Here is a 25,230-nt window from a genome sequence, read left to right as displayed (position 1 = left end):
CCGGAAAGTATCCTGTCACAAGTGGGGCACTTTTGTGGTACATCATCTTTCTTTTTAAATATATTCTCAAGATTATCTATTTCAAGTTTCTGCTACCAGTCACTTTTTATTTTATGCTTAATCTAACATAATGCAACGCATTTCGAACATGTTTTGTTCATCTTCAAGCATTTGTACATACATATATACATCGATAAATGTTACTTAAAAATAAACAGTCTTTAATCTAGAAAACTTTGTTTTTTACTGTGGCTGCTGATGTGGCGTTTGGGGGGAAGGAGGGGGCAGTGTATATCTAGAAATCGAAGTCAGTGATGTCTTCTGCTGGTTTTTCTTCTTTGTTGTTGACTATGTATATCACAGCCTGTATCAGATGCAGATAGATTTGCATCAGTTATGTGTTATGAAAATAGATTCACGAAATGTCAATGTAAATAATCGACTATAACCAGGAATATCTATACAAAACCTCGATAATCGATACAGACTCACATGCTACAGTCCGCCATCTCGTGTTGTGTGTATAACATCGAAGCAATTTGTGCAGTGGCAATCAGTGACAAAATATAATGTGCAATAGCGTAATGTCAATCAACAACTCTGCCATTACACCAGTGATGCAAGTGAAGCAGCAAGAGGATGTAACTGTAAGTGATCAACTGTCACATAAAAGCCTTTCACACTATTTTCGTAACACATAACTGATGCAAATGTATCTGCATCCGATACAGGCTGTGATATACATAGTCAACAACAAAGAAGAAAACAAGCAGAAGACATCACTGACTTCGATTTCTAGATATACACTGCCCCCCTCCTTCCCCCCCCCCCCCCCCCCCCCCCCACCACCACCAAAAAATGCCACATCAGCAGCCACATAAAAAACAAAGTGTTCTAGATTAAAGACTGTTTATTTTTAAGTAACGTTTATCGATGTATACGTGTATGTACAAACGCCTGAAGATGAACAAAACATGTTCGAAACGCGTTGCATTATGTTAGATTAAGCATAAAATGAAAAGTGACTGGTAGCACAAACTTGAAATAAATAATTTTCCCACACAGTCACGGTTTACAAACATAGCCATTATGGCTGAAAATAATTATTCTCAAGATGTTAATAATCACGTGTAAATGCAAACCATTAACACTTAAGATGATAATAGTGGTCACTGGAGTAAAACAATGTTTACCCATTCTCTCCATGCACTTGAAACAGTTTCTCTCATAAGTAGACTAAAAAAGTTACTGCACTTGTTTATTATGCTATATTGTTGAGGAATATTGCCGATGCAGACGCCAGTATTGTGTAGATGAGTAGTTGCAGTTGCCACAGTTCCACCATTGACAGCTCTGTGTGTAATCATAAGTGGGGTTGTTGAATTAATCCTCCAGCTGCAGGTGATGCAGATGTGGGCATTCAGATCTTTGCGGGCAATTTTGCAGGGCCCGCGATTATAATAATTTCTGCTGTGTTTGCACAGTGGAAGTTGCAGTTTTCCCATTGAATACTTTTCTATTGCTTTGGAACATCATAGGCTGCTACTTATCAACTAAATCTTTTTCCGTTACTCTGGAACATTGGAGGTTGCTGTTTTCCCATCTAAAACATTTAGAATCGCCTTTTCACATTCTCCAGTCTCTCTCGTATACTTACACATATACCTTCTTGTGACAGCATTTTTGTATCCATATTCCCGAGCTTGTCTATGGAACCTTGCTGGAAGATATACAACATCAAGAAAACTTATCAAGAAATTTTTTCTGCTTGTAAACGTTGAACTTGATATTCACGTTTCCCACATTATTTACATCTACATCTACACCTAAATCAACATGCATACTCTGCAATCCACCATACGGTGCGTGGCGGAGGGTACCTCGTACCACAACTAGCGTCTTCTCTCCCTGTTCCATTCCCAAACAGAATGAGGGAAAACTGACTGCCTATATGCCTCTGTACGAGCCCTAATCTCTCTTATCTTATCTTTGTGGTCTTTCTGAGAAATGTAAGTTGGCGGCAGTAAAATTGTACTGCAGTCAGCCTCAAATGCTGGTTCTCTAAATTTCCTCAGTAGCGATTCACGAAAAGAAAGAATTAAAAATAAACTCGAAAGTAATTTTTTGGTTTCTTTTTACGTTCCTATAATTCTACCCTTACAGCCATTTTAATTATCGAGTGAATATATCCCGTGATTTTGTATAGAAAATCACCTACTGTTAGAGGGTTAACTGCAATAGCTTCATTGCCTGACTTATAAGTGGCTATAATCAATTTCACTTCCAGAAGTTCACCTCTAGTTTTCATTGGTAAATACATGAAATTGTCTCACTGGACTCAGATTTGAGGGGAAGTCCAGTTATGCAGAATTAGATTTTTTGTGATTTTCCTAAATACAGAGGACTTCAGAAGATAAGTTGCACATGCTGTCCTACCCTGTGTGTAGTGCATTGTCAAAAGAGAGTACATGTTCAGGGTTTCGTGCAGATACAGTAGTGTCGTTACCTGTGTCAATTTGAAGTGTACTGCAGCATTCAAGAAAAGTTACTTGGCCTGTCTGATAATGTGTTACTTAAACGTTTTGAAGTACGTTTATAGCTTTGTCCTTCCCCAATCTGAACTTGTGGTCATTCTCAAATGACCTCATCGATAAGGTATTAAACCCTAATCTCCCCCCCCCCCCTTTTTTTTTTGTTGATACACTGTTTAAAAAATTAGGATGATAAATATACAATTTTCTGAAACTGAACAATTTTATTTAGAGTTGTTTTTCTTTACTGTTGTAATGAACAGCTTTATTCACTTTTTCTTCAGCTGTGCATTATAAATGAGGCAGAAAATCTGGTAATGGTTTACAGAGTCACACCAATCATGTTAAATAAAATGAACCTCTTTGATCCAGACAGTGGGAAATACTTAAAGAAAAAAAGGCAACTGGTTAATTTTGATCACTAAATGTGTGATAAAACTTCCCACCATTGTGTAAACTGTACTGTAGTCATAAATGTCATGTTACAGATGACTGGTACAAAAGGCTGCGTGAAGAAACCTCTGAAGCTGTAGGACTTCGCAAGAAAATGAGAGTATCATCTAGACCTGGCCAGGTAAGGAACATTGAGCTATTGGAAAGTTAGTGGAGACTGCTGTGAATGTTTGTGTGACCTCAAAAAGGACTCAACGTTGCCAAAATAATTTAATTTTCCGGAATGGAAATTTTGGCATAACATAAGAGACAAATATGTTGGCTTGTCTCTACGATGGAGGGAAGTGTGTGACCACCATCTGGCACTTACCAACACTCAGTTTTATGCCCCCCCCCCCCCCCCCCCCCCTTATTCCCACTACCACCATCCCCTTCACCCTGTTGCATCCTCAGAACACAACTTAATCCTTAACACAGCTCTACTGCGCTTGGACATGGTACACACATGTAATATTTGTTCTTTACCCACTTAATTTAATAATAATTACTTTTATAATATTGAAAGACTATTTTTAATATTCTGCGGGTTTTTCCATCCTCTGTGGCGTGGAAACTATTAATCCTAGAGCAAAAATGAATGGAATCTTTTTTGTAGGAAATTTGATGTAGTTTAATTTTCTACTGGGAAACATTTCTGCGGGAAACTGCAGTTTTCAAGTTATTAGAGAAATGGCAGTAGTGTACCACCTCCAAGAAGAGCTTGACATGTGAAAATCTGTGGCAGTCAAATGAACCTATTGGTCAGTTTGCCCTTATGACAGTGGTAAAGAACTTTTGTTGGGCACTTTAGATGATTAATTTAACTTCAAAACAAATAAGCTTTTTGGTTAAGTATCAAACTAATGTGGCCAAATTTCAGCCAAGGCGTACCTTAAGGGAAAAAAATGCATGTTTACTGTTCAATGTATGCATGTAACTGTTAGAGGGGGACTCTTTCAAACACTCCCAGATCATTTTGTCAATCCTAAAAAGTTCGTACAATTTTCTGTTGCAGTTCTTCAGTTGTACCAATGGAAGAGCTGTACACTTCACTTTTGAGACGGGTGAAATTTGAGCCCAATTAGGTGGACTTCATCAAAAAGTTTACATTTCAGTTACATTTGAAATAACCAGCACAATATTTGATACCAAAGTCAGTGGCAGTTCGTAACCACACTTCTGTTTTTATCCCAGTGAAGTCTCATTTGTGAATCTATGTTTACCGGATTGTTTCTGCTTTTGTTATCATGTACTCTCACATGTGTCAGTTGTGGCCAATAATTGTGATTCATCACACGCACAGAATGTCGCAAATTGCGTTAAATAGAAATGAATTGTTTCTTCTCTTAATATTTAGTGACAGATAAGATTGAGAAATTTATTTCTGTTGCAGGAGAATGGCTGTCATACTTATTTTAAAAGAAAAAGCAGTAAATTAGCACAACCATTACATTTAGATTTGCTTTTAAAGGTCGCACCAAAAGCCCAAGGTGAACCAAATAATGTCTGAGGGAGGGGGAGACAACGCCAAATGATATGTTGCTTGTGTGGAAAAAATGTTCTCGAAACATCTCTAGTTCAAACACCAACTAAAGAAAATTCAAATGAGGAGACTGATAAGTTATGAGAGAGAATGATCAAGGTTGCTAGACAAAAAAGAAAGAAAAAAAATCACCTAAGTATGAATATTAGCTGTAAGACTTGCTGCTTAAGTAGACACATACAGTGCAAACTGCTTTTGTCCGTCCCTTAAGAGGTTGCCTGCATTCGGAAACTTCTGGTTTCACGCATGCTGAGTGCGAATTGGAGGTAAAAAGCAATACTCACATTTGATTTGTAAACGGATGGCCCCAAATGCCATATATAGAGGCCTTCAAACGTCAAGCAGGGCAGAGTCCAGCAATCTGAAGTGTTCTTGCCTTGGATGACTAATAGCCTACAGTAGAGTGAGATTATCTTCATTTAATCTTGTATACTTAGAAGGACTTGGAAAATGCTTGCCTATATATACCTCTGGACTAGGATTATTGGTTTCCATTGTACATTTGTCTGCATATAGTTATGTCTGTGTGTCATTTGTGATAAGTACTTGAACTTAAGGGTTCAATTAAAGCAATAAAATGTGGCACTTCCATGGTTTGTGGCCTGTAGTACCAGACATTACTGTGTTTACCCAAATCTTAGTAAAGTTATAGGACAGGGTGGCCTTTTATTCTGGTAATTTATTGGAGAATCTAGTAAGCCTCATCTATGTCTGTGCTCTTCCACATTTTCATTGCTTGCACATGAAGAAGCAATAAAAAGCAGAGCAGTAAACCAGCCCAAAGTGTTATTTCCCCTATCATCTCCATATCTACCTTCTTAGCCTAACATCCAAGCCCTTCTATACAGTCGCAATCTACAGAGACCAGGAAAATCTCAGCCTGACACCATCTCTGTTTCATTTTTGTATGCATCTGCTTCTGTACCAAGAAAAGTGTGTCCTTAAATTCCACATCGCCTCTGACTACGACAGTTGCCATTTTTAAAAATACCGGGAATCCGGTATATCAATATTTAAAAAAATGTTGTTATTGGCCTTTGATAGATCAAAAAAAGTGTAGATATATTGACAGAAAAAATTATAGACATACGTACCCATAAAAATATCGGCTGCACATTGTAAATGTATTGCCAGTTTTAGAGCTGTATATTTAAGTACGATGGTAATCCCAAAAGTAAGGTCTCCTGTCTTTTTATAGGTACATAGATCTGTTTATTTCTACAATGGTTTACATGAGTTTACAGCTTGAACGTTTAGCTATTTTTTGACGTAATCACCATTTCTGTCAATGCATTTTTGTAGACGCTGTGGCAGTTTATGTATGTCCATGTCATACCAGCTCGCCGCCATGCTGTGCAGAAAGTTATGAACCTCTCCTTTCACCTCGTCGTTGGAGCTGAATTGCTGGGAGGTACTGTGAGACTCTGAAAAAACTCGAATGGGCAGTTCAGAACCGGAGAAGAGGAATGTTGAGCAAGGGCGTACACGTTCTCCATGACAACGCTCGCCCACACATCGCTCGGCAAACCGTTGCTCCCCTGCAACAGTTTCGGTGGAACATAACCACCTACCCACCTTATAGTCCTGACTTTGCGTCCAGTGACTATCACCTGTTCCCTAGGTTAAAAGAACATTTCGCTGGAAAGCGATTCAGCTCCGATGACGAGGTGAAAGAAGAGATTCATAACTTTCTAAACAGCATGGTGGCGACCTGGTATGACATGGGCATACAAAAACTGCCACATCGTGTACAAAAATGCATCGACAGAGATGGTGACTATGTTGAAAAATAGCTAAATGTTCAAGCTGTTAACTGATGGAAACCATTGTAGAAATAAACAGGTCTATGTACTTTTACTTTTGGGATTACCCTTGTATTAATATATTATTAGATATTCCGTACATCAGTAAGCTAGCAGCCTGCTCATCCCCCTTAGAGCAAGAATTGAAAGTAAAATCTTGCATGTTCACACTTGGTGATAACCACATTGATAAGAATGGTAACTGCAGGTAAGTGTCACAATAAAAGGTGTCCAGTTGGTCCATTGTTTGGTTCTGTCACATATTGGATTTGTCCAGGAAGACTTCATGTTGATTTCTCTGTTTTTTCACTTCTGCCATCAGCGACCTAGCAGCTGCTGATTGTGGAGTCTAGAAGATTTGTAGTGTTAATTTTGTGTCCGTTTCATTTGTCATATGACTGGAGTACATAGTCGGCCGTGGAAGACGGTCATAGTAGGTGGTATACCAGTTGAAGTTTATTTGTGCCGTGTGCTTTATTTCTCTGTACTGTGTTTGTTTTCTACATTAGAATGTTTGAAACTGGCACTGAAAGTGATAGGGCTCTAAACAGAGCTTATTGCAGCAGACTAATGGAGAACATGTGAATGTGTTCAAGAACAGGATTACACAACTCTCACTATTGCATTAAGCATGCAGGTAATGTCAGGCATTGCCTCCCCATGGTGCTCAACAACTCTAGGCTGTTGATCAGTTTGTTATTGTGAGCCAGGTTTAAACACATCCATTTGTTGTTAAAACAATCTTATTCACTATTGTTAACAGGCTCGTTCATAGGTGTGGGACAGGCCCTACAAAAGAAAATTTTATAATAATTAACTCACAAAAACACCATTTTAGAAAAAAAATCTGTAACATAATGTTCAAGATTTGTTATTTAATTCTATAAAATCTTACAGTACATATTTGTTTACATGCCCATCTCCCACAGTCAGTAAGTTAGTATTGGTTTTTCCATATTAAGCTTAATACTGTTAAAGAGTACTTTCCACCAGACACATTTTGCATTTTATTTATAAAGCACCTTTTGTGGTACTTCTGGAAACCTGGGCACATATGTATCTACATTTTGGTATAATAAACTTACTGCACCTAGCTGCCCTACCTTCTCCCCCACCTCGTCCCTATGTGTTCCCACAAGCGGCACTTTATTGTCCCCCAACCCTACCCTGCATCCCTCCCCCTTCCTGCCACAGCCGCCTCCTTACCCCCACCATCCTTGTCGCTTCTCCCATCTGGTGCATATGTTCGCAGTCTGGCACTCTACAGTGGTGTGTGTGTGTGTGTGTGTGTGTGTGTGTGTGTGTGTGTGATGGGAAAAACACCTGTGCAGCACAAGAAAAAGGTAGATTCAAAAAAAGCAAATAATTGTCAAAAGTGAATGTACAAGGTATGTTCCAAATGCTTCAGGAAGTTTTATTTTCTAGAAATAATTTTATTTATGTGTCTGCATTATTGTTATCTCCTTCCAGTTAGTCCCCATTAGGCGTTACGCACTTTTGCCAGTGCATCATCAAATCTCTGTAACACTTCTGGAACTCAGTCTTCGGCATATCTCTTAGCTCTTTTAATCTCATCTAAGGTTGCAAAATGGCAACTCTTTAAGGTCCTCTTTATTTTTGTTAACAGGAAAAAGTCACATGGGGCCATATCTGAGGAATATGGAGGTTAAAGCGCCATTACAATGTTGCTTTTTTTGCCAGAAATGGCACAAAGAAGCAATGAAGCATACCCAAGTCTAATGTTTCACCACATATCTGGCAATTTTGTTTTGTTTTGTTTTGTTTTGTTTTGTTTCTGATTGCTTCCCATAAATGTCTTTGAGCTTGTAAGTAATATTCCTTATCGATTGATTGACCTTTTGACAAGAACTCGTGATGCACTGTGCCATTAAAGTCGAAGAAAACAGTGAGCTGAACCTTCATATCTGACCACATTTGCAGAACTGTTTTGGTCTTGATGATCCAGAGTGCCTCCTCGATGTCATGCCCATACACCCATGTTGCATCACCTGTTAGCTCTTTTAATCTCATCTAAGGTTGCAAAATGGCAACTCTTTAGGGTTTCAGTAGTTCTGCATCGTTGTTTCCTTCATTTAGTGACTTGTGAGCAACTTCCATTCACCACTGTTTTTGTTCGAAATTCAATACGTTTGCTGTTGCATGTTTCATACTTACAACACCCAAAAAGATTTCTTGGCATCAGCCAGTTGATATGCCATCATCAGCGGCAGCATCTTCTGTTATTGTGATTCGGTGATTGTTCATTATAACTTTTTCACTTTTTTCCATGTTTTCATCGATTGTTGGCTGGAGCAACCAGAATGTTTATCAACTTCAACTTCTTCATGGACATCTTGGAAACGCATGTACCACTCGTAAACCCTTGTTTTCCTAATAGTAGACTCACCAAAAGCATTATTCATCATTTCTAAAACTCTGTTAAATTTATTCCATTTTACAGCAAAATTTATTGCAAATCCTTTGCCCCATTTTTAAAACAAGTTGATAATAATCACTCATAAACACACGTGTAACCTTCTGGACATCTGACAAGACACTAAACATCTGATATAGCCATGAGTCTAAAGAGAGGTTTTAGACATATTTACCAATACAGCAAAAAACATTACACAAATAGGACTAATACAACCCACAAAATTAGAAAATTTCTGATACTTTTTGAACACACCTTGTACAACAAAGTTCCTTTCAATGTCAACCTCTGCTAACAACAAAGGGAAAAGCAGTGGCTTATGGAATTGTGAGCAAGAGACAAAAATGCCATTTCACTCGAGGCAGCCGCACGAAGCACACAGCCATGCCGAACAGGAGGAGGAGATATACAAGAAGATCAAGAATGCCTGTGTACAAGACTGTCGACACTTTTTCGATCACTCCAAATAATGTAGCACAAGAAGAGTTATTGACAGGCCCAATTACTTTTGTTGGAGCCAAGATTAATTTTTCTTGTACAACAACTGAGGTTGTTACTGGTAATAGTTGGTTGACAATAGCTTTTGTAAGAGGTAGTGATAAACCTTTGGAAGGTTTGGAGGCCTACTATGACAGAAATATTGTTGCTTATCGTACCTTCTCTATAGGAGTTAAGGGCAATAGGAATTATGGTACTGCTGTTGTATTAACCCATAAGCCATTTTCATTGTACACCAGGAACAGAACACGTGTTAATGCTAATGAGAAGATTAATATATGGATCAAGATCGATGGTGTTTTGACAAAATATATTAAGGTTCAAGGTGATGTTACTGTATATTATCATCCTTAATAATACGGTTTTTAATGTATAAACACCAATATGTAGTGATATACTACGCATCCATATCCCCAGAACGATGACAAAAGGTGCTTTATAAAAAAAAGGCAAAGTGGGTCTTTTGAAATATACTCCTTAATTGCAATAAGCTTAAAATGGTAAAAAGCATTAATAATTGATTTTCCAGTAAAATTTATTATTTTTATGATTTGGTGAGATTGAAAAAAATAAAAGAATTGAACTCATAAAAGTATTCAATACATTTTATCAACATCATTATGACTAGCTATATTTTTGTTAGGAAACAAAAGAAAGAACCAACAATAATTTCCTTGTAAAAAATCTATGTTTCGGCTTCAAAAATAATATAAACTGAGTATAAGCAATCATATTTGTTAGGCAAATGTCAGAAATCAAAAGTAATGTATCAACTAAGCAAATTTTACCTACAATTCCCAGTGAAACGGTCTTAAGATGAAAGTTTTAAATAATCTTATTGGTTAATTGGTTTGTGTTTACACTTCATACTAATGAAGCTAATTAAAAGATCCTCACAACAAAGATATTTTAAAATATTACTTTTAGCACTGATTGGCTCCAAAATATTGAGCTTGTGTTCTAAGGTACCAGTTTGAAGCCTCTTTACGATAAACTTCCTTTTGAAAGACCACCTCCCCTGCCATCTGTGCTTGTAAGTGTCAGATACATTCTTAGAGTGATCTCGATATCAGAAAAATACCTTTGTTGTTTTATGGGTCTTGGTTTGGAGTCTATCCTACATGAAAAAGATAGGTTTTTATGAAATGTAACTCATTTAAAACTGCCAAATGCCCATTGGTCATTCTTTTGAAGATGTGAGCGGTTCTGCAAACTGAAATGCACGTTTGAGCTGGAGCCAGTGGGAATTCCACACTAGGTGATGTGAAATTTGAGAGGTTAATACTGACTTAATTCATATTGCTTGCCCACTGAAAAACTTACCTGAATAAATCTACAAAAAAATAATTTTTTGTATGCTGTTGACAAGTATAAAGCACACAATATTAAAAGTAAAATATTTTAATCAAATTAAGTTATTGTGGTGTGGGCATTTTGTGGTGTAGCTTGACTAGATTGCAGTGTAAGTACAGACCTGATCATTAAATGTTTCTCAATGTGGAACATCGGCCACAGTTTTTAATCCTAAAGAAAAACTGTATTTGTTTGTCATACAATATTATCTCTCTCACCCTGGTAAAACTCATTTACAAAGCTTGTACCTGCCGATTGTGCACAGACGGAAGAGCGAATGGTGATCACGACGTCGCCGAGTGAGGACCACACGTACAGTGCCGCCCTCAACCTCTCGGCCCGCTCCTCTGGAATTGTCGCCGTGTCGACTACGCCTGCAGGCCCTCACGGGCCCCACGCCCCGCCTTCCACGACTTCCTCGCCGGACGAGGCTTTCGAGGAAGGTTCTGACTCGGATGACGGGTGAGTGATGAGGTTGTGGTCTGTGTGACTGGGCAAAGCCACATTTTTAAGCATGTCACATAAATACGTACGAATAAATCTTTCACTCTTCAATGGAGTTTACGCTAATTGAAACACCTTGTTCTTGTGATCTTCAGTCTGAAGCCTGGTTTGATGCAACTGTCCGTGCTACTCTATCGTGTGCAAGTCTCTTCATCTCTGAATAACTACTGCAACTTGCATCTTTCTGGATCTACTTACTGTATTCCTCCCTTGGTGTCCCTCAACAGTTTTCACCCCCCCCCCCCTTTAATTCCCTCCATTACCAACCTGCCAATTCCGTGATGCCTCAGGATGTGCCCTATTTTCAGGTCTGCTTGTGCCATAATTTTTTTTATTTGTTATTATTTGCAATTCGGTTCAGTACCTCCTCATTACTTTCTCAATCTACCCATCCAATCTTCAGCATTCTTCTGTAGTACCACATTTCAAAAGCTGCTATTCTGTTTTGTCTGAATTGTTTTTATTACCCATGTTCCACCTCCGTATGAACTGCACTCCAAGTAAATATTTTTATGAATGACTTCCTAATTCTTAAATTTCTATTTGATGGTAACCTTTCACTGCTGCAGTCGTGCTCTCCGCATTCTGTGCTGTGGGTGACTTGTGTTACAGCTGTACTGCTTGCCAAATGCTGATACCTGTGCTGCTTATCATCTGATTTTAAGAAAACTGTTAGGTGGAAAAATTTGATTTTTACACATCTTACAGTTGATTCATCGCTCAATGAAGGACCAAATTTTTTCATGTTATTTATCATAGTTACTGTGCTGCATCAAATTGAGTAAAACATATTTTGAAATTTTAAAGATTTTGCAGAGGTAAAAATGCATCGCGTAAACTACTTGTGGTTGATTTTAATTCATTCATTACAGTCAATGAAATGTAGGTGAAATATTATTGTTTAAAACTGAGAACAGAGTGATATCTCATTTCGTTCTCAAGTTACCGAGTTTTATATGCAAAGAATGGTCGCATGTGACACACCCGTTCACGTCTTTGTGCATTGCTAATCGTGTAGTAACAACAGTCGTCATATCTCGTAAATGGTGCAAGGTATCAAAATGAGATTTTTTGCAAGTTATAGCAAGCAATGAGGCACATATGTTGTATGATAAATATTAGAAACTACTTTTATTCACTGAGCTATGGAAGTAACTTGCTGTAACAGTGTGGGCCAGTGACTTGGGAAACATCCAGACATCCATATCACTGTAGGAAAACAAAGTGACATGCATATACATGTCCACAGCACCTGGGGAATGGCATAGCAGGATTTATCCACACATTCACAGCAGCTAAAGGCTTAACAAATTTCTGTTTTCCAAAAATACTATCCTTGCTACTGCTAGTCTACATTTTATATCCTCTCTACTTTGGCTATCTTCAGTTATTTTGCTCCCCAAATAGCAAGACTACTAGTGTTTCATTTTAGTAAGTGGATTCTGTTAGCATTGCCCGATTTAATTTGACTACATTCCATACCCTTGTTTTTCATTTGTTAATGTTCACCTCAAGCCCACTTTTCAAGACAGTATTGTATTTACCATACATAGTTTAATTCTTAATTTCTTTGCGTGTTTTTGGTACTTGCATTGTTTAATTCATAAATTTCGGGCATATTATAGTATTTGAGAGTGTAGCATCGCGTTTTAGTACCTGAATAGTGTAAATTCGCGTAGTCTCCTTCCGCCGCCGAGCAGTGTCAGCAGTGCGCAAGTAGCAGCATTACTGCATTTACTAGGCAATCTTGTATTTTAATAACCGTTTAAATTTTGTCGATTTGTTTGCGCTCTCTGTAGATTAGTTCAGACATTCTTTGCAAAACAGTTTTTAGCATGGATAGGGACTGCAACTGCTGTGTTCGGATGCAGGCTGAGTTGGCATCCCTTCGCTCCCAGCTTCAGGCAGTGTTGGCTTCGGTCACACAGCTTGAGGCTGTTGCCAATGGGCATCACTGTGGGGTTCCGGATGGGGGTTTGTCGGGGACGGCCAGCTCGTCCCACGCATCCCCTGATCGGACTACGACTGTGGTTGCCCGGGATACTGCCCGCATTGAGGCTGATCCCTCACCTGTGGTAGAGAGGGAGGTCGTCTCAAGGTGTGGCAGGGGGCGAAAGACATTCCGGAGGGCTGAACGGAAAGCCTCTCCAGTTTGTCTGACGAACCGGTTTCAGGCTCTGTCTCAGGCTCTGATACTGATCTTCGGCCTGACATGACTGCTTGTCCTGTTCCAGAGGTTGCCCCCCAGTCTGCAAGATCTGGGCAGTCGCAGAGGGTGGGCTTACTGGTAGTTGGGAGCTCCAACGTCAGGCGCGTAATGGAGCCCCTTAGGGAAATGGCAGCAAGAGAGGGGAAGAAAACCAATGTGCACTCCGTGTGCATACCGGGGGGAGTCATTCCAGATGTGGAAAGGGTCCTTCCGGATGCCATGAAGGGTACAGGGTGCACCCATCTGCAGGTGGTCGCTCATGTCGGCACCAATGATGTGTGTCGCTATGGATCGGAGGAAATCCTCTCTGGCTTCCGGCGGCTATCTGATTTGGTGAAGACTGCCAGTCTCGCTAGCAGGATGAAAGCAGAGCTCACCATCTGCAGCATCGTCGACAGGACTGACTGCGGACCTTTGGTACAGAGCCGAGTGGAGGGTCTGAATCAGAGGCTGAGACGGTTCTGTGACCGTGTGGGCTGCAGATTCCTCGACTTGCGCCATAGGGTGGTGGGGTTTTGGGTTCCGCTGGATAGGTCAGGAGTCCACTACACGCAACAAGCGGCTACACGGGTAGCAGGGGTTGTGTGGCGTGGGCTGGGCGGTTTTTTAGGTTAGATGGCCTTGGGCAAGTACAGAAAGGGCAACAGCCTCAACAGGTGCGGGGCAAAGTCAGGACATGCGGGGACCAAGCAGCAATCGGTATTGTAATTGTCAACTGTCGAAGCTGCGTTGGTAAAGTACCAGAACTTCAAGCGCTGATAGAAAGCACCGAAGCTGAAATCGTTATAGGTACAGAAAGCTGGCTTAAGCCAGAGATAAATTCTGCCGAAATTTTTACAAAGGCACAGACGGTGTTTAGAAAGGATAGATTGCATGCAACCGGTGGTGGGGTGTTCGTCGCTGTTAGTAGTAGTTTATCCTGTAGTGAAGTAGAAGTGGATAGTTCCTGTGAATTATTATGGGTGGAGGTTACACTCAACAACCGAACTAGGTTAATAATTGGCTCCTTTTACCGACCTCCCGACTCAGCAGCATTAGTGGCAGAACAACTGAGAGAAAATTTGGAATACATTTCACATAAATTTTCTCAGCATGTTATAGTCTTAGGTGGAGATTTCAATTTACCAGATATAGACTGGGACACTCAGATGTTTAGGATGGGTGGTAGGGACAGAGCATCGAGTGACATTATACTGAGTGCACTATCCGAAAATTACCTCGAGCAATTAAACAGAGAACCGACTCGTGGAGATAACATCTTGGACCTACTGATAACAAACAGACCCGAACTTTTCGACTCTGTATGTACAGAACAGGGAATCAGTAATCATAAGGCTGTTGCAGCATCCCTGAATATGGAAGTTAATAGGAATATAAAAAAAGGGAGGAAGGTTTATCTGTTTAGCAAGAGTAATAGAAGGCTGATTTCAGACTACCTAACAGATCAAAACGAAAATTTCTGTTCCGACACTGACAATGTTGAGTGTTTATGGAAAAAGTTCAAGGCATTCGTAAAATGCGTTTTAGACAGGTACGTGCCGAGTAAAACTGTGAGGGACGGCAAAAACCCACCGTGGTACAACAACAAAGTTAGGAAACTACTGCGAAAGCAAAGAGAGCTCCACTCCAAGTTTAAACGCAGCCAAAACCTCTCAGACAAACAGAAGCTAAACGATGTCAAAGTTAGCGTAAGGAGGGCTATGCGTGAAGCGTTCAGTGAATTCGAAAGTAAAATTCTATGTACCGACTTGACAGAAAATCCTAGGAAGTTCTGGTCTTACGTTAAATCAGTATGTGGCTCGAAACAGCATATCCAGACACTACGGGATGATGATGTCATTGAAACAGAGGATGATACGCGTAAAGCTGAAATACTAAACACCTTTTTCCAAAGCTGTTTCACAGAGGAAGACCGCACTGCAGTTCCTTCTCTATATCCTCGCACAAACGAAAAAATGGCTGACATCGAAATAAGTGTCCAAGGAATAGAAAAGCAACTGGAATCACTCAATAGAGGAAAGTCCACTGGACCTGACGGGATACCAATTCGATTCTACACACAGTACGCGAAAGAACTTGCCCCCCTTCTAACAGCCGTGTACAACAAGTCTCTAGAGGAACGGAGGGTTCCAAATGATTGGAAAAGAGCACAGATAGTCCCAGTCTTCAAGAAGGGTCGTCGAGCAGATGCACAAAACTATAGACCTATATCTCTGACGTCGATCTGTTGTAGAATTTTAGAACATGTTTTTTGCTCGAGTATCATGTCGTTTTTGGAAACCCAGAATCTACTATGTAGGAATCAACATGGATTCCGGAAACAGCGATCGTGTGAGACCCAACTCGCTTTATTTGTTCATGAGACCCAGAAAATATTAGATACAGGCTCCCAGGTAGATGCTATTTTTCTTGACTTCCGGAAGGCGTTCGATACAGTTCCGCACTGTCGCCTGATAAACAAAGTAAGAGCCTACGGAATATCAGACCAGCTGTGTGGCTGGATTGAAGATTTTTTAGCAAACAGAACACAGCATGTTGTTATCAATGGAGAGACGTCTACAGACGTTAAAGTAACCTCTGGCGTGCCACAGGGGAGTGTTATGGGACCATTGCTTTTCACAATATATATAAATGACCTAGTAGATAGTGTCGGAAGTTCCATGCGGCTTTTCGCGGATGATGCTGTAGTATAGAGAGAAGTTGCAGCATTAGAAAATTGTAGCGAAATGCAGGAAGATCTGCAGCAGATAGGCACTTGGTGCAGGGAGTGGCAACTGACCCTTAACATAGACAAATATAATGTATTGCGAATACATAGAAAGAAGGATCCTTTATTGTATGATTATATGATAGCGGAACAAACACTGGTAGCAGTTACTTCTGTAAAATATCTGGGAGTATGCGTGCGGAACGATTTGAAGTGGAATGATCATATAAAATTAATTGTTGGTAAGGCGGGTACCAGGTTGAGATTCATTGGGAGAGTGCTTAGAAAATGTAGTCCATCAACAAAGAAGGTGGCTTACAAAACACTCATTCGACCTATACTTGAGTATTGCTCATCAGTGTGGGAACCGTACCAGATCGGTTTGACGGAGGAGATAGAGAAGATCCAAAGAAGAGCGGCGCGTTTCGTCAAATGGTTATTTGGTAACCGTGATAGCGTTACGGAGATGTTTAATAAACTCAAGTGGCAGACTCTGCAAGAGAGGCGCTCTGCATCGCGGTGCAGCTTGCCCGCCAGGTTTCGAGAGGGTGCGTTTCTGGATGAGGTATCAAATATAATGCTTCCCCCTACTTATACCTCCCGAGGAGATCACGAATGTAAAATTAGAGAGATTAGAGCGCGCACGGAGGCTTTCAGACAGTCGTTCTTCCCGCGAACCATACGCGACTGGAACAGGAAAGGGAGGTAATGACAGTGGCACGTAAAGTGCCCTCCGCCACACACCGTTGGGTGGCTTGCGGAGTATAAATGTAAGTGTAGATGTAGATGTAGATGTAGAGGCTCCTTGAGAAAATTTTATTTTTTAACATATGGCTAATCAGAATAGCAAACTTTTATTGATATAAGATATCTGCTTAAAAAGCTAACATTACACTTACTCTAAACTTGTCGTTTATTGACTGTCTACATTTTGATGATACAAGGAGAAATAAAATAAACAAAAAGAAATTGTTTACATTAATTTTTTTGTATTTTCACTGCCTTTTTTGTTTACTTAGTCAGTTGCATGTGATATCACTATTCTTAACCGATATTGTCATCATGCTAACAGGACAGCTGTGAAACTTGCAACAAATATTTGGCTGTTGCAGTTTCTGAGATTGTGGTTATAGTGCAACTTCAGAATACAGCTGGTTTTTTTTCTGAACACACAGTGGATTTTGGTTCTCTACTGGTGTGAGAATTTTACGATGCCTTTTGCTTCCAAATGTATCGTCTACCTGCCGCTCTCTCATTGGCTACGTAGAACCAGCAGCTGTAACACCCCATATGGTTTCCACCTGCCTTGAGATGACTGGGTGTTTATGTTGTCCTCATCATTTCATCATCATTCATTAAAGTAACAAGATTGGACTGAGCAAGAAGTTGGGATTTTGTACGGGCACTGATAACCGCACAGTTGAGCGCCACACAAACCAATCATCATCATCTTCATCATCATCATCATCACCATCATCATCCCCCCATATAGTTCCCACTAAACCTCACGGTGAATGTCAACAGCATTGCTGCGCAAAACGTGTAAATACACCACTGGCCCCATCTCTTGCAGAAATGCATACTATTGTTGAATATGTCCAGTTTTAAAGTCAGTTTGATTCAGAGTAAAATGGATTTGGGCAAACTGAAGCTTAAACATGGTAGATGTTCATAAAAAGCCAAAGTACACAGTATACATTCCCATGGTTGGCTACACAATGAAATTTCTGCCTGCTTAATATGCAATTAAGGTAAATTGAAGAGTATTACAGAATTTGTCTGCAAATGGATGCTGCTACTAGCCAGCTCAATGATGTACTTCAAAATAACACCACCACTTATGCTCTATATCATCTCTGGTCCAAGTTTTATTTACCCATTATAATATAGAGAGATAAAGAAAGGTTTGTTAATTAACTCGTACATGCCGCTACTGTACGTAAACGGGTTTGGCTGACATATGATTGTTGCTTTGCAAACGGTGTGTGTGTGTGTGTGTGTGTGTGTGTGTGTGTGTGTGTGTGTGTGTGTGTGTTGGGGTGGGGGGGTCGGGGTTTTTTTTTTTTGTACACACTTATAAAAAATGTTAACCAAAAAATTTAAAAGAAAAAAAACATATTCTGCCACTCTCTTCATTCCTGTTGTTTCACTGGCCACCACACACTTTATTCTGAAGGCTGCACACCATGCACTTCCATTTCATTTCCTTTATTTAAGTCAGTCAGTTATATTTTGGAACTAACAATGATGTTAGAAAAAGACAACCATTTACCTGAAACTTCCTGGCAGATTAAAACTGTGTGCCCAACCGAGACTCGAACTCGGGACCTTTGCCTTTCGCGGGCAAGTGCTCTACCATCTGAGCTACCGAAGCACGACTCACGCCCTGTCCTCACAGCTTTACTTCTGCCAGTACCTCGTCTCCTACCTTCCAAACTTTACAGAAGCTCTCCTGCGAACCTTGCAGAACTAGCACTCCTGAAAGAAAGGATACTGCAGAGACATTTACCTATTAATTGGCACTGTGGAGCAGGAGAAATAAGTATGAAAGTGAACATTGTAACTCAACTTTAAAACAGTGCTTATATGCTTACCTGATGCCAAATACTTTGCTTTTTCAGTGAATGATTGCCTTTCCTCATACCACTATTTATATCTCACCTAGTAACTTCTGTTATATTAATTTGCTACAGAACTGACGGAAAAAACACTCGACTGGGTCGCGGAGCGACTGTCGACACCGTACCGTCAGTGACGTCTGCGCACCGCATCCTCTACAACCACCAGGATCGAGGGGACACCTCGGACGAGGAGCGGCGCAAGATCGCGGAAGGTGCTGATGCCCTCCTCAACTTGGCCGGAATTCGCACTGATGGAGGAGCGCTCTCCCCTCCCACCTCACTCGTGGCACCGAGCCCTGCTCCACTGCCACTGCAGAACCCAGCTCCGGCACCACAGACGACTCAGCCTCCGCCTTCTTCAGTGTATTCTGGCCCGAGGAGCAGGCGCCGCAAGAAACCGCCTCCGCCATCATCACGGGCCATTGCGACCCAGAAGTACCAGCACCACCGTTCCTCGTCGGGACACGGGAGTGGTTCGCACGGAGAGAAGAGGGGTAGTGGCTCATCCACCACTTCGCGGAGGTAGGGCCACTCGCACCGTGGCTATAGTGCGGTAGTGGCCACTCAGAGTGGCATGTCGGCTCCCTGGGCGTTTTGAGAAAGTTCGCGTATAGCGAGTTGGAACCACCTGGGTCGTACACGGACCGAGGGAGAAAAATGTGAGTCCACTTTTTTTGTGGTTGTGTGGGGGCTTGACCGGTCTTTCTAATTTTGTTTTAATACATGCCTTCTCGTAATCTGCCGTCTCTTCTTTCTCAGAAAAATACTGCTTATTGGCTTGTGTTACGCTGCATACAACTTTAGCAGAATAAAGCAATTCATAACACCTTGACTTAATGGGATTTGCTCATTCAGTTAACTCTTAACCAAAGAATTTGGTTGCCCTGTTTAAAATTTGGCTTTCTTTAAGTCATCGAAGGTCTTCCTTACCTCTGTTCTTGTGTAATGCATTTATCTCATGCATTCAAAACAGTAATGAGAGTCCCATTCAATTAATATATGAGGAATATAATGGCTTTCAGTTAGTGGATTGATACAAGGTTTCCTAGTATCACAAAACAAAATAATTTTGTCTCAATTGTTTTCAGAACATACTTCCAATTGGTTTAATAACTTTCTTGTACACATGCATGTGCAGTTAGATGCCAGTTACATATATGCATTTTACTTTTTTATGTTGCTAGGAAAGCTTCTGTTTCCTTTTTGGTTAGCTCCAGAATTTTTTTTAAGGTAAGCTTTAGGAATACTGTCAATAATCTTCCAAGGAAAATGATGTTAATAAAGTTCTGAGTCCTGTTTTGCCAGCAATTACAAAATTGTGGAATTATCTCTGTTGTATTTTCCTTCTGTAGCTTATGTTATTAACACGTTCCTGTAGCATTACAAAACTGTAATCCTGGAAAATTTATCTGTGTGGAAATTTTGAAAAAGATCAGAGTTCTACTGAATCACAGTCAGAGTAATGTTTGTATGGGAAAGAAAGAGTAAACACATTTCGTGAATGATGACAAATGCTCCATCAATTAATGAAATATAGGATCTTGTACTCCTATTGTAATTGTATTTTAGTGAATTGTTTGCCAAAAAACATTGCTTTTTGTCTTGCATTGCATGGCGGTTATCCATTTGTGCTTGGAAAATTTTGTGAAGAGGGATGAAGGCTGTTGGACAGAATTTGAGACAGTCTACAAATGCCCCATGCTTTTTGTGGTATAATTTGTTAGTCTGTGAACTTTCTCAAAAAGCTCTTGAGTTCCCTCTCCTCTCCCCTAAACTGTGAATGCTTTGGGGCATTGTTTGGAAAAGATAGGAACTAAATCTTGAATCCAACACTAAAGCTGTACACCATAGAGATCTGTACAGTGCACGTAAACTTCTAGGATAAACAGTGTTTAACTAAAGTGGGACCACAAAAAATTGAACCCAGCATGTGATAAAATTGTAAAACTACAAATTCATTCACGCTTGTTTATTTAAAAAAAGTTGATGGCAGTGTTGTTACTCTAAAGCAGTGTACTTTATGTAATACCACTTTATGGAAGACCTGTTGAATCCTTTTAGCAATAATGAATTAATTGCATGAAGCCTTTTCCAAACTTATTTCTTTTGTTAAAATGACAAGGAAAATGAAATAATCTGTAATAATAATTTTTTTTAGAACATGTCTGAATTTTAACATTGTACATTTTTTAAAATTTTAATGAACGTAATTTTTTTGGGTTGCTCCTCACAACTGTACATTCTGTTATTTTCCCATCCACGCAAATATGTCGCAGTGACATTGTTGGCAGTTGATGTTCTCAACTGTGTTAAGATGAGCAAAGTTCTTCTAGTATTTTCTCAAGCCATTATGTTCCAGCAATGTGGATGTTATTTATTCTTTCCAGCACACTGTATGGGAATTTTACAGTTGTTTTACACAACTGAAAATGTGACAAAAATCAGACTTTTCGTGCAGAGCAATATTTTAATGAAAACTTGTATCTCTTTATGAAAAACTTAGTATGATTATTTATGGAAGTGAAGAACTTGTGTTTCTTACTATTGTAATTATATTATTATTACAATTATTATGTTATCGTTACTACTATATCAGTGTTGTTTAGCAGGGTAGCTTACCAACATTTTGGAGGATTTTTCCTCCTGTTAATGATTTAGTTTGTATTAAGACTCGATGAACTCGAGTTAATATATTTTATCAACAGAATGGAAGTGACACTAGATATTTGTTACTTTTGGAACGTAGACTTCCAGCTAAATGTTGGGATCAGAAATTATGGAATCAGTTTATTGGATGCAGCAGTTTTATAGCCTCCTTTGTTCCATGCTGGTAGGTAATTGTGCTGTTGCACCTGGTGTTGAAATTGTACATTTCACTGAGTTTTAAACACTCTTTTCCCTATTGCATATGAAGAGTAAGTTTAAAGATCTGGGTTGTGGTTATCTACAGAATATTGCTAATATATTTTAAGATATTATAGACACCAACTGCTATTCTTAAAGTCTTCATTGAATTGGTCATTCTGTTTAATTGTGGTGACATTATTATTATTATTATTATTATTATTATTATTATTATTATTATTATTATCATCACTATTATTATTGTTGTTGTTATTATTATATTATTGTTATTATTATTTGTGCTTAATTTAATGCTTTTCCTTATTCAACAGCATCACTTTACACATCATCAGTATACTGTTTTATATTTTTTTAAGCTGCACGACACTAGTTTCTGTCTGTCATACAAAAAGTGTAAGTAGTATTCTTACTTGCTCCAAATTTGTATTCGTTTGATATATTTTCCTTTTTTATACTAAGCAGAAGTTTTACCAACATTCATTGACAGAAAACTGTCAAATCTGTTTCTAATTATGGGAAAAACAGATATGCGGTAGCAATGAATGGACAATTTTGCGTATAGATTTCTGTATCATTACTGATGGAAGGCTGGCCTAAGAAATTCAGCCCTGATACATGTTATAGATGTTGATGAGCACCTCTGAGTATTCGTAATTAACCCTTTTTTTACTACATAACTTATTTTGTGCTGGAGTATTTGCTGCCTGAAAAAAAAAGACACCAGCTGCAAACATTAAATGTAGTGTCCTAATCTGCTTTTGGTTTTGGTTCTTCAAAGACACCAGTGTCAGTCATTGTATTTCCCCCCCACTTCTCTCATTTAGAGCAAAGTCGAAAGTTTGTGCACTCTTCATGGAAATAGAAAATGAAACTCAAAAAGTTACATGCCCCTTCAGATTTAGTTACAATAGGGTGCAGTTTTAAACCTGTGGTGTCAGTGGAACATCAGTTAAGGCTCAAGGCTTTGGCATTTGCAGTGTATTGATTAGTACAAGAAGTCTGTACTGGAGTACATCAGATCAGTGCATATACAGATTTACTACACATTACAGCATTTTTGGCTCTGTGCAAAAATTACAGTATGAGAGACATATTTTGCCTGCAGTAGCATTTAATGGCAATTCAAAACAGATAAAAACACTTACGAAAGATAAACACTGGTTAGTAGGGTAGTGGAGTCCAGAAATAGTTAATGATTTCAGACTTGCAAAAATTTTGAAAACTGCTGAATATAGGTGACAGCTTTGATTCTATATGTTTCAGTGCATCTATTTCTTGTTTATTTTAGAGGTAACCTTTTACAGTTCAAACTATCTGCAAGCCATCATGTGTTACTTAGAGGTGTTCAGTAACTAAAGTGGTGATGATGGAAAAATTCTGTGGAAAGGAGAGATATTAGATAGTTTAATATCTCACCTGGGTAACACTTTTGCTCGTGTGAAGGTTGTTTGTTACAGTCGCTACTATCTTTTCTAAACTCTCAATTTAATACACTTTGGTTTATGCAAGATACACAAGAATATTGTCCTGGGTGCTGAATACTTGTATGTTAAAAAAAAGTCGTCTCCTGTCTGCTTTGTGTTTGCCTCGATTACCTTGCTGTCAGCACTACAGATTATAGCCAAGGAGAGAAAGGAAATGAAATGAATGACTCAAGCAAGCAGTTCTGTGGTACTAAGTAAAGAGATTTGATATTCTAATTGTCTGAAAACACAGGTGATGAAATGTGGATATTAGTGATATTCAGTTACTTGTAATTGTTACTTTTAATGTTGCGAACAAAGCCAAAGAATCACTCTGGGACTGCAGATGTGCTTAGAGGTGCTTGTTTGGGACAGTGTTCTAACCAAAAAGAAGAGAGAGAGATCTTTAAGCACAAGACACAATTTCTGGTGTTATTGAGTTAAGTTAGAGTCCTTATCAAATATATGTCGTGGTTGTGACTGCAAATTTCTCAGGTTGCTTATTTTTGGTACATGCCAATGCCAGAAAACTGTGAATTCTCTCCTTAGTAGTACCTTATCTGCTCAAAGAATTCCCACTGTTGGCCTTCATAAAACTTTTAGTGATCACTGCAGCTGTGGTTGTGACGATTTATCGTCAGTCAAGTCATGGGGGTAGATATTATGATGCTGACATTAAACACTGCTGACACAAAATAGAAATTTAGTAGCTTCATGTAAGTTTGAAAGGGTTATTTTAACCAGTCTCACAGTTGAAATTGCTATTTATTTTGGCTATATTACGATGAAGAGTCAAGCAGTTCCCAATACATAAAAAAACTTTGATGAAAGGATAACAGCTTTCTGGAGGCAAATTTGTGTTGGTGAAATCTGCATTCAACAGCACTAAAACTTCATATGATTGACAACTATACATGATATTGTTGCCTTTATCAATAAAACAAACTCTTTGATCTCCTTAAACTCTTCACCTACACAGAAAAATATTTGACATATAGGATAAAGGTTTAACAAGAATAAAGTGTGGAGCCAGAGCATACAAACCCTCTACCATTCCAGACACCATCCCCATTGTTGACTGCCAGCTCATTTTGAGCACTGTGGTAAATTCTCTTCTACCTTACCATTAAACCATGAGCCTTGTTTGTTTGTGTAATTGAAAATAGCTAGCAAGGACAAAGATTGTACCAAGAAAGTTTCTGTTGCAATACCCTTTCATCTTTTCAACTAAACTTTGAGAAGTCATCACATGTTGAAAAATTTAGCATATGTCGTGAAGTTCAGAACCTATTTCATTGATAATTTATTGTTCTATAGCATTCAGGCTCTCGGTTCACATTGTGTATACAGCATGAAAGTGTTCTCTATCTTCACTTGGCTCCTTTTAAACAAAAGTTTCTTTTTTGTACTTGAAAAGCAGCACTTTTCTTTAAAGAGAATACATCATGATATTCATCCAACTCTGTTTCCTCCTCCTACCTCACTGTATCATTCCCTTTCTGCAAAACAATTTGCATTTGACATGTTCCATTACTTTCTTTATTTCCGCTTCATACTTTAATACCAGATGCACCACAGCCCACTATTGCTGGCATTATCATTTCATTTCATCTTTGTAAAAGAACATTAATTACTAGAAAGTAACTTCAGAATTGTATGCACTTAGTTTGATTACTTCTCCATGTAAAATTAAAAGTGAGTAATGTTTAAAATATAAGCATAATATATTTAGACATTCTTCAGTAGCTCACTCGTGAAACAGTATTAGCATATGTTCCCGAATATGGCTCCCACGGTGTACAGAACTATATTTCATTTCAAATACAACTGAACAAGAGACCAAAATATTTAATTGACGGAGAAGCATTAGGTAAGACATCTCCTCGATTTATAATGAAGCCGCTCTGAAGTTACAAGCTTTGTACAGATGTGTTGCAAGTAACAGTGTCCCATTTGTATATATATTAACAGACAGTTATGTGCGTCAGCACACAATGTCGTTCTTTTTCAAAATACTCTGTAATTGTAACTGTAACGATTACAATATAAGCAAACAACTTATAGGACAATTTTTCTGCAATGAGAGTATTACCCAATATACCAACAATATACCTGTATAAATATATGAAAAATATATGATACATATACATATATATATATATATAAATATATATATTAGTTATAACAGAATACTAAGAGAAATGAAAACTATACTTATGGTACAATTATATATTGAATCAACAAACATGTATATTTTTTCAAAATGTA

At 38.9% G+C, this 25,230-nt stretch overlaps 1 protein-coding gene across 1 annotated transcript in view; it reads left to right on the top strand.

The window, feature by feature from the left end:
• The window catches only part of LOC124550676 (forkhead box protein N3), an 89,010-nt gene extending 67,396 nt beyond the window's left edge, over window positions 1-21,614 (top strand). Inside the window, exons 8-10 of the mRNA XM_047125400.1 lie at window positions 3,020-3,105; window positions 10,859-11,055; window positions 18,707-21,614. Of these exons, the coding sequence (XP_046981356.1) occupies window positions 3,020-3,105; window positions 10,859-11,055; window positions 18,707-19,160 (737 nt within the window). The 3' untranslated portion in view covers window positions 19,161-21,614. The remainder of the gene's footprint in view (window positions 1-3,019; window positions 3,106-10,858; window positions 11,056-18,706) is intronic.
• Window positions 21,615-25,230: the final 3,616 nt, after the last annotated feature.

This window comes from Schistocerca americana, chromosome 9 (assembly GCF_021461395.2).
Source record: "Schistocerca americana isolate TAMUIC-IGC-003095 chromosome 9, iqSchAmer2.1, whole genome shotgun sequence".
In the NCBI taxonomy this organism is placed as follows: domain Eukaryota; kingdom Metazoa; phylum Arthropoda; class Insecta; order Orthoptera; family Acrididae; genus Schistocerca; species Schistocerca americana.
This window is presented reverse-complemented; position numbering and strand designations above follow the sequence as displayed.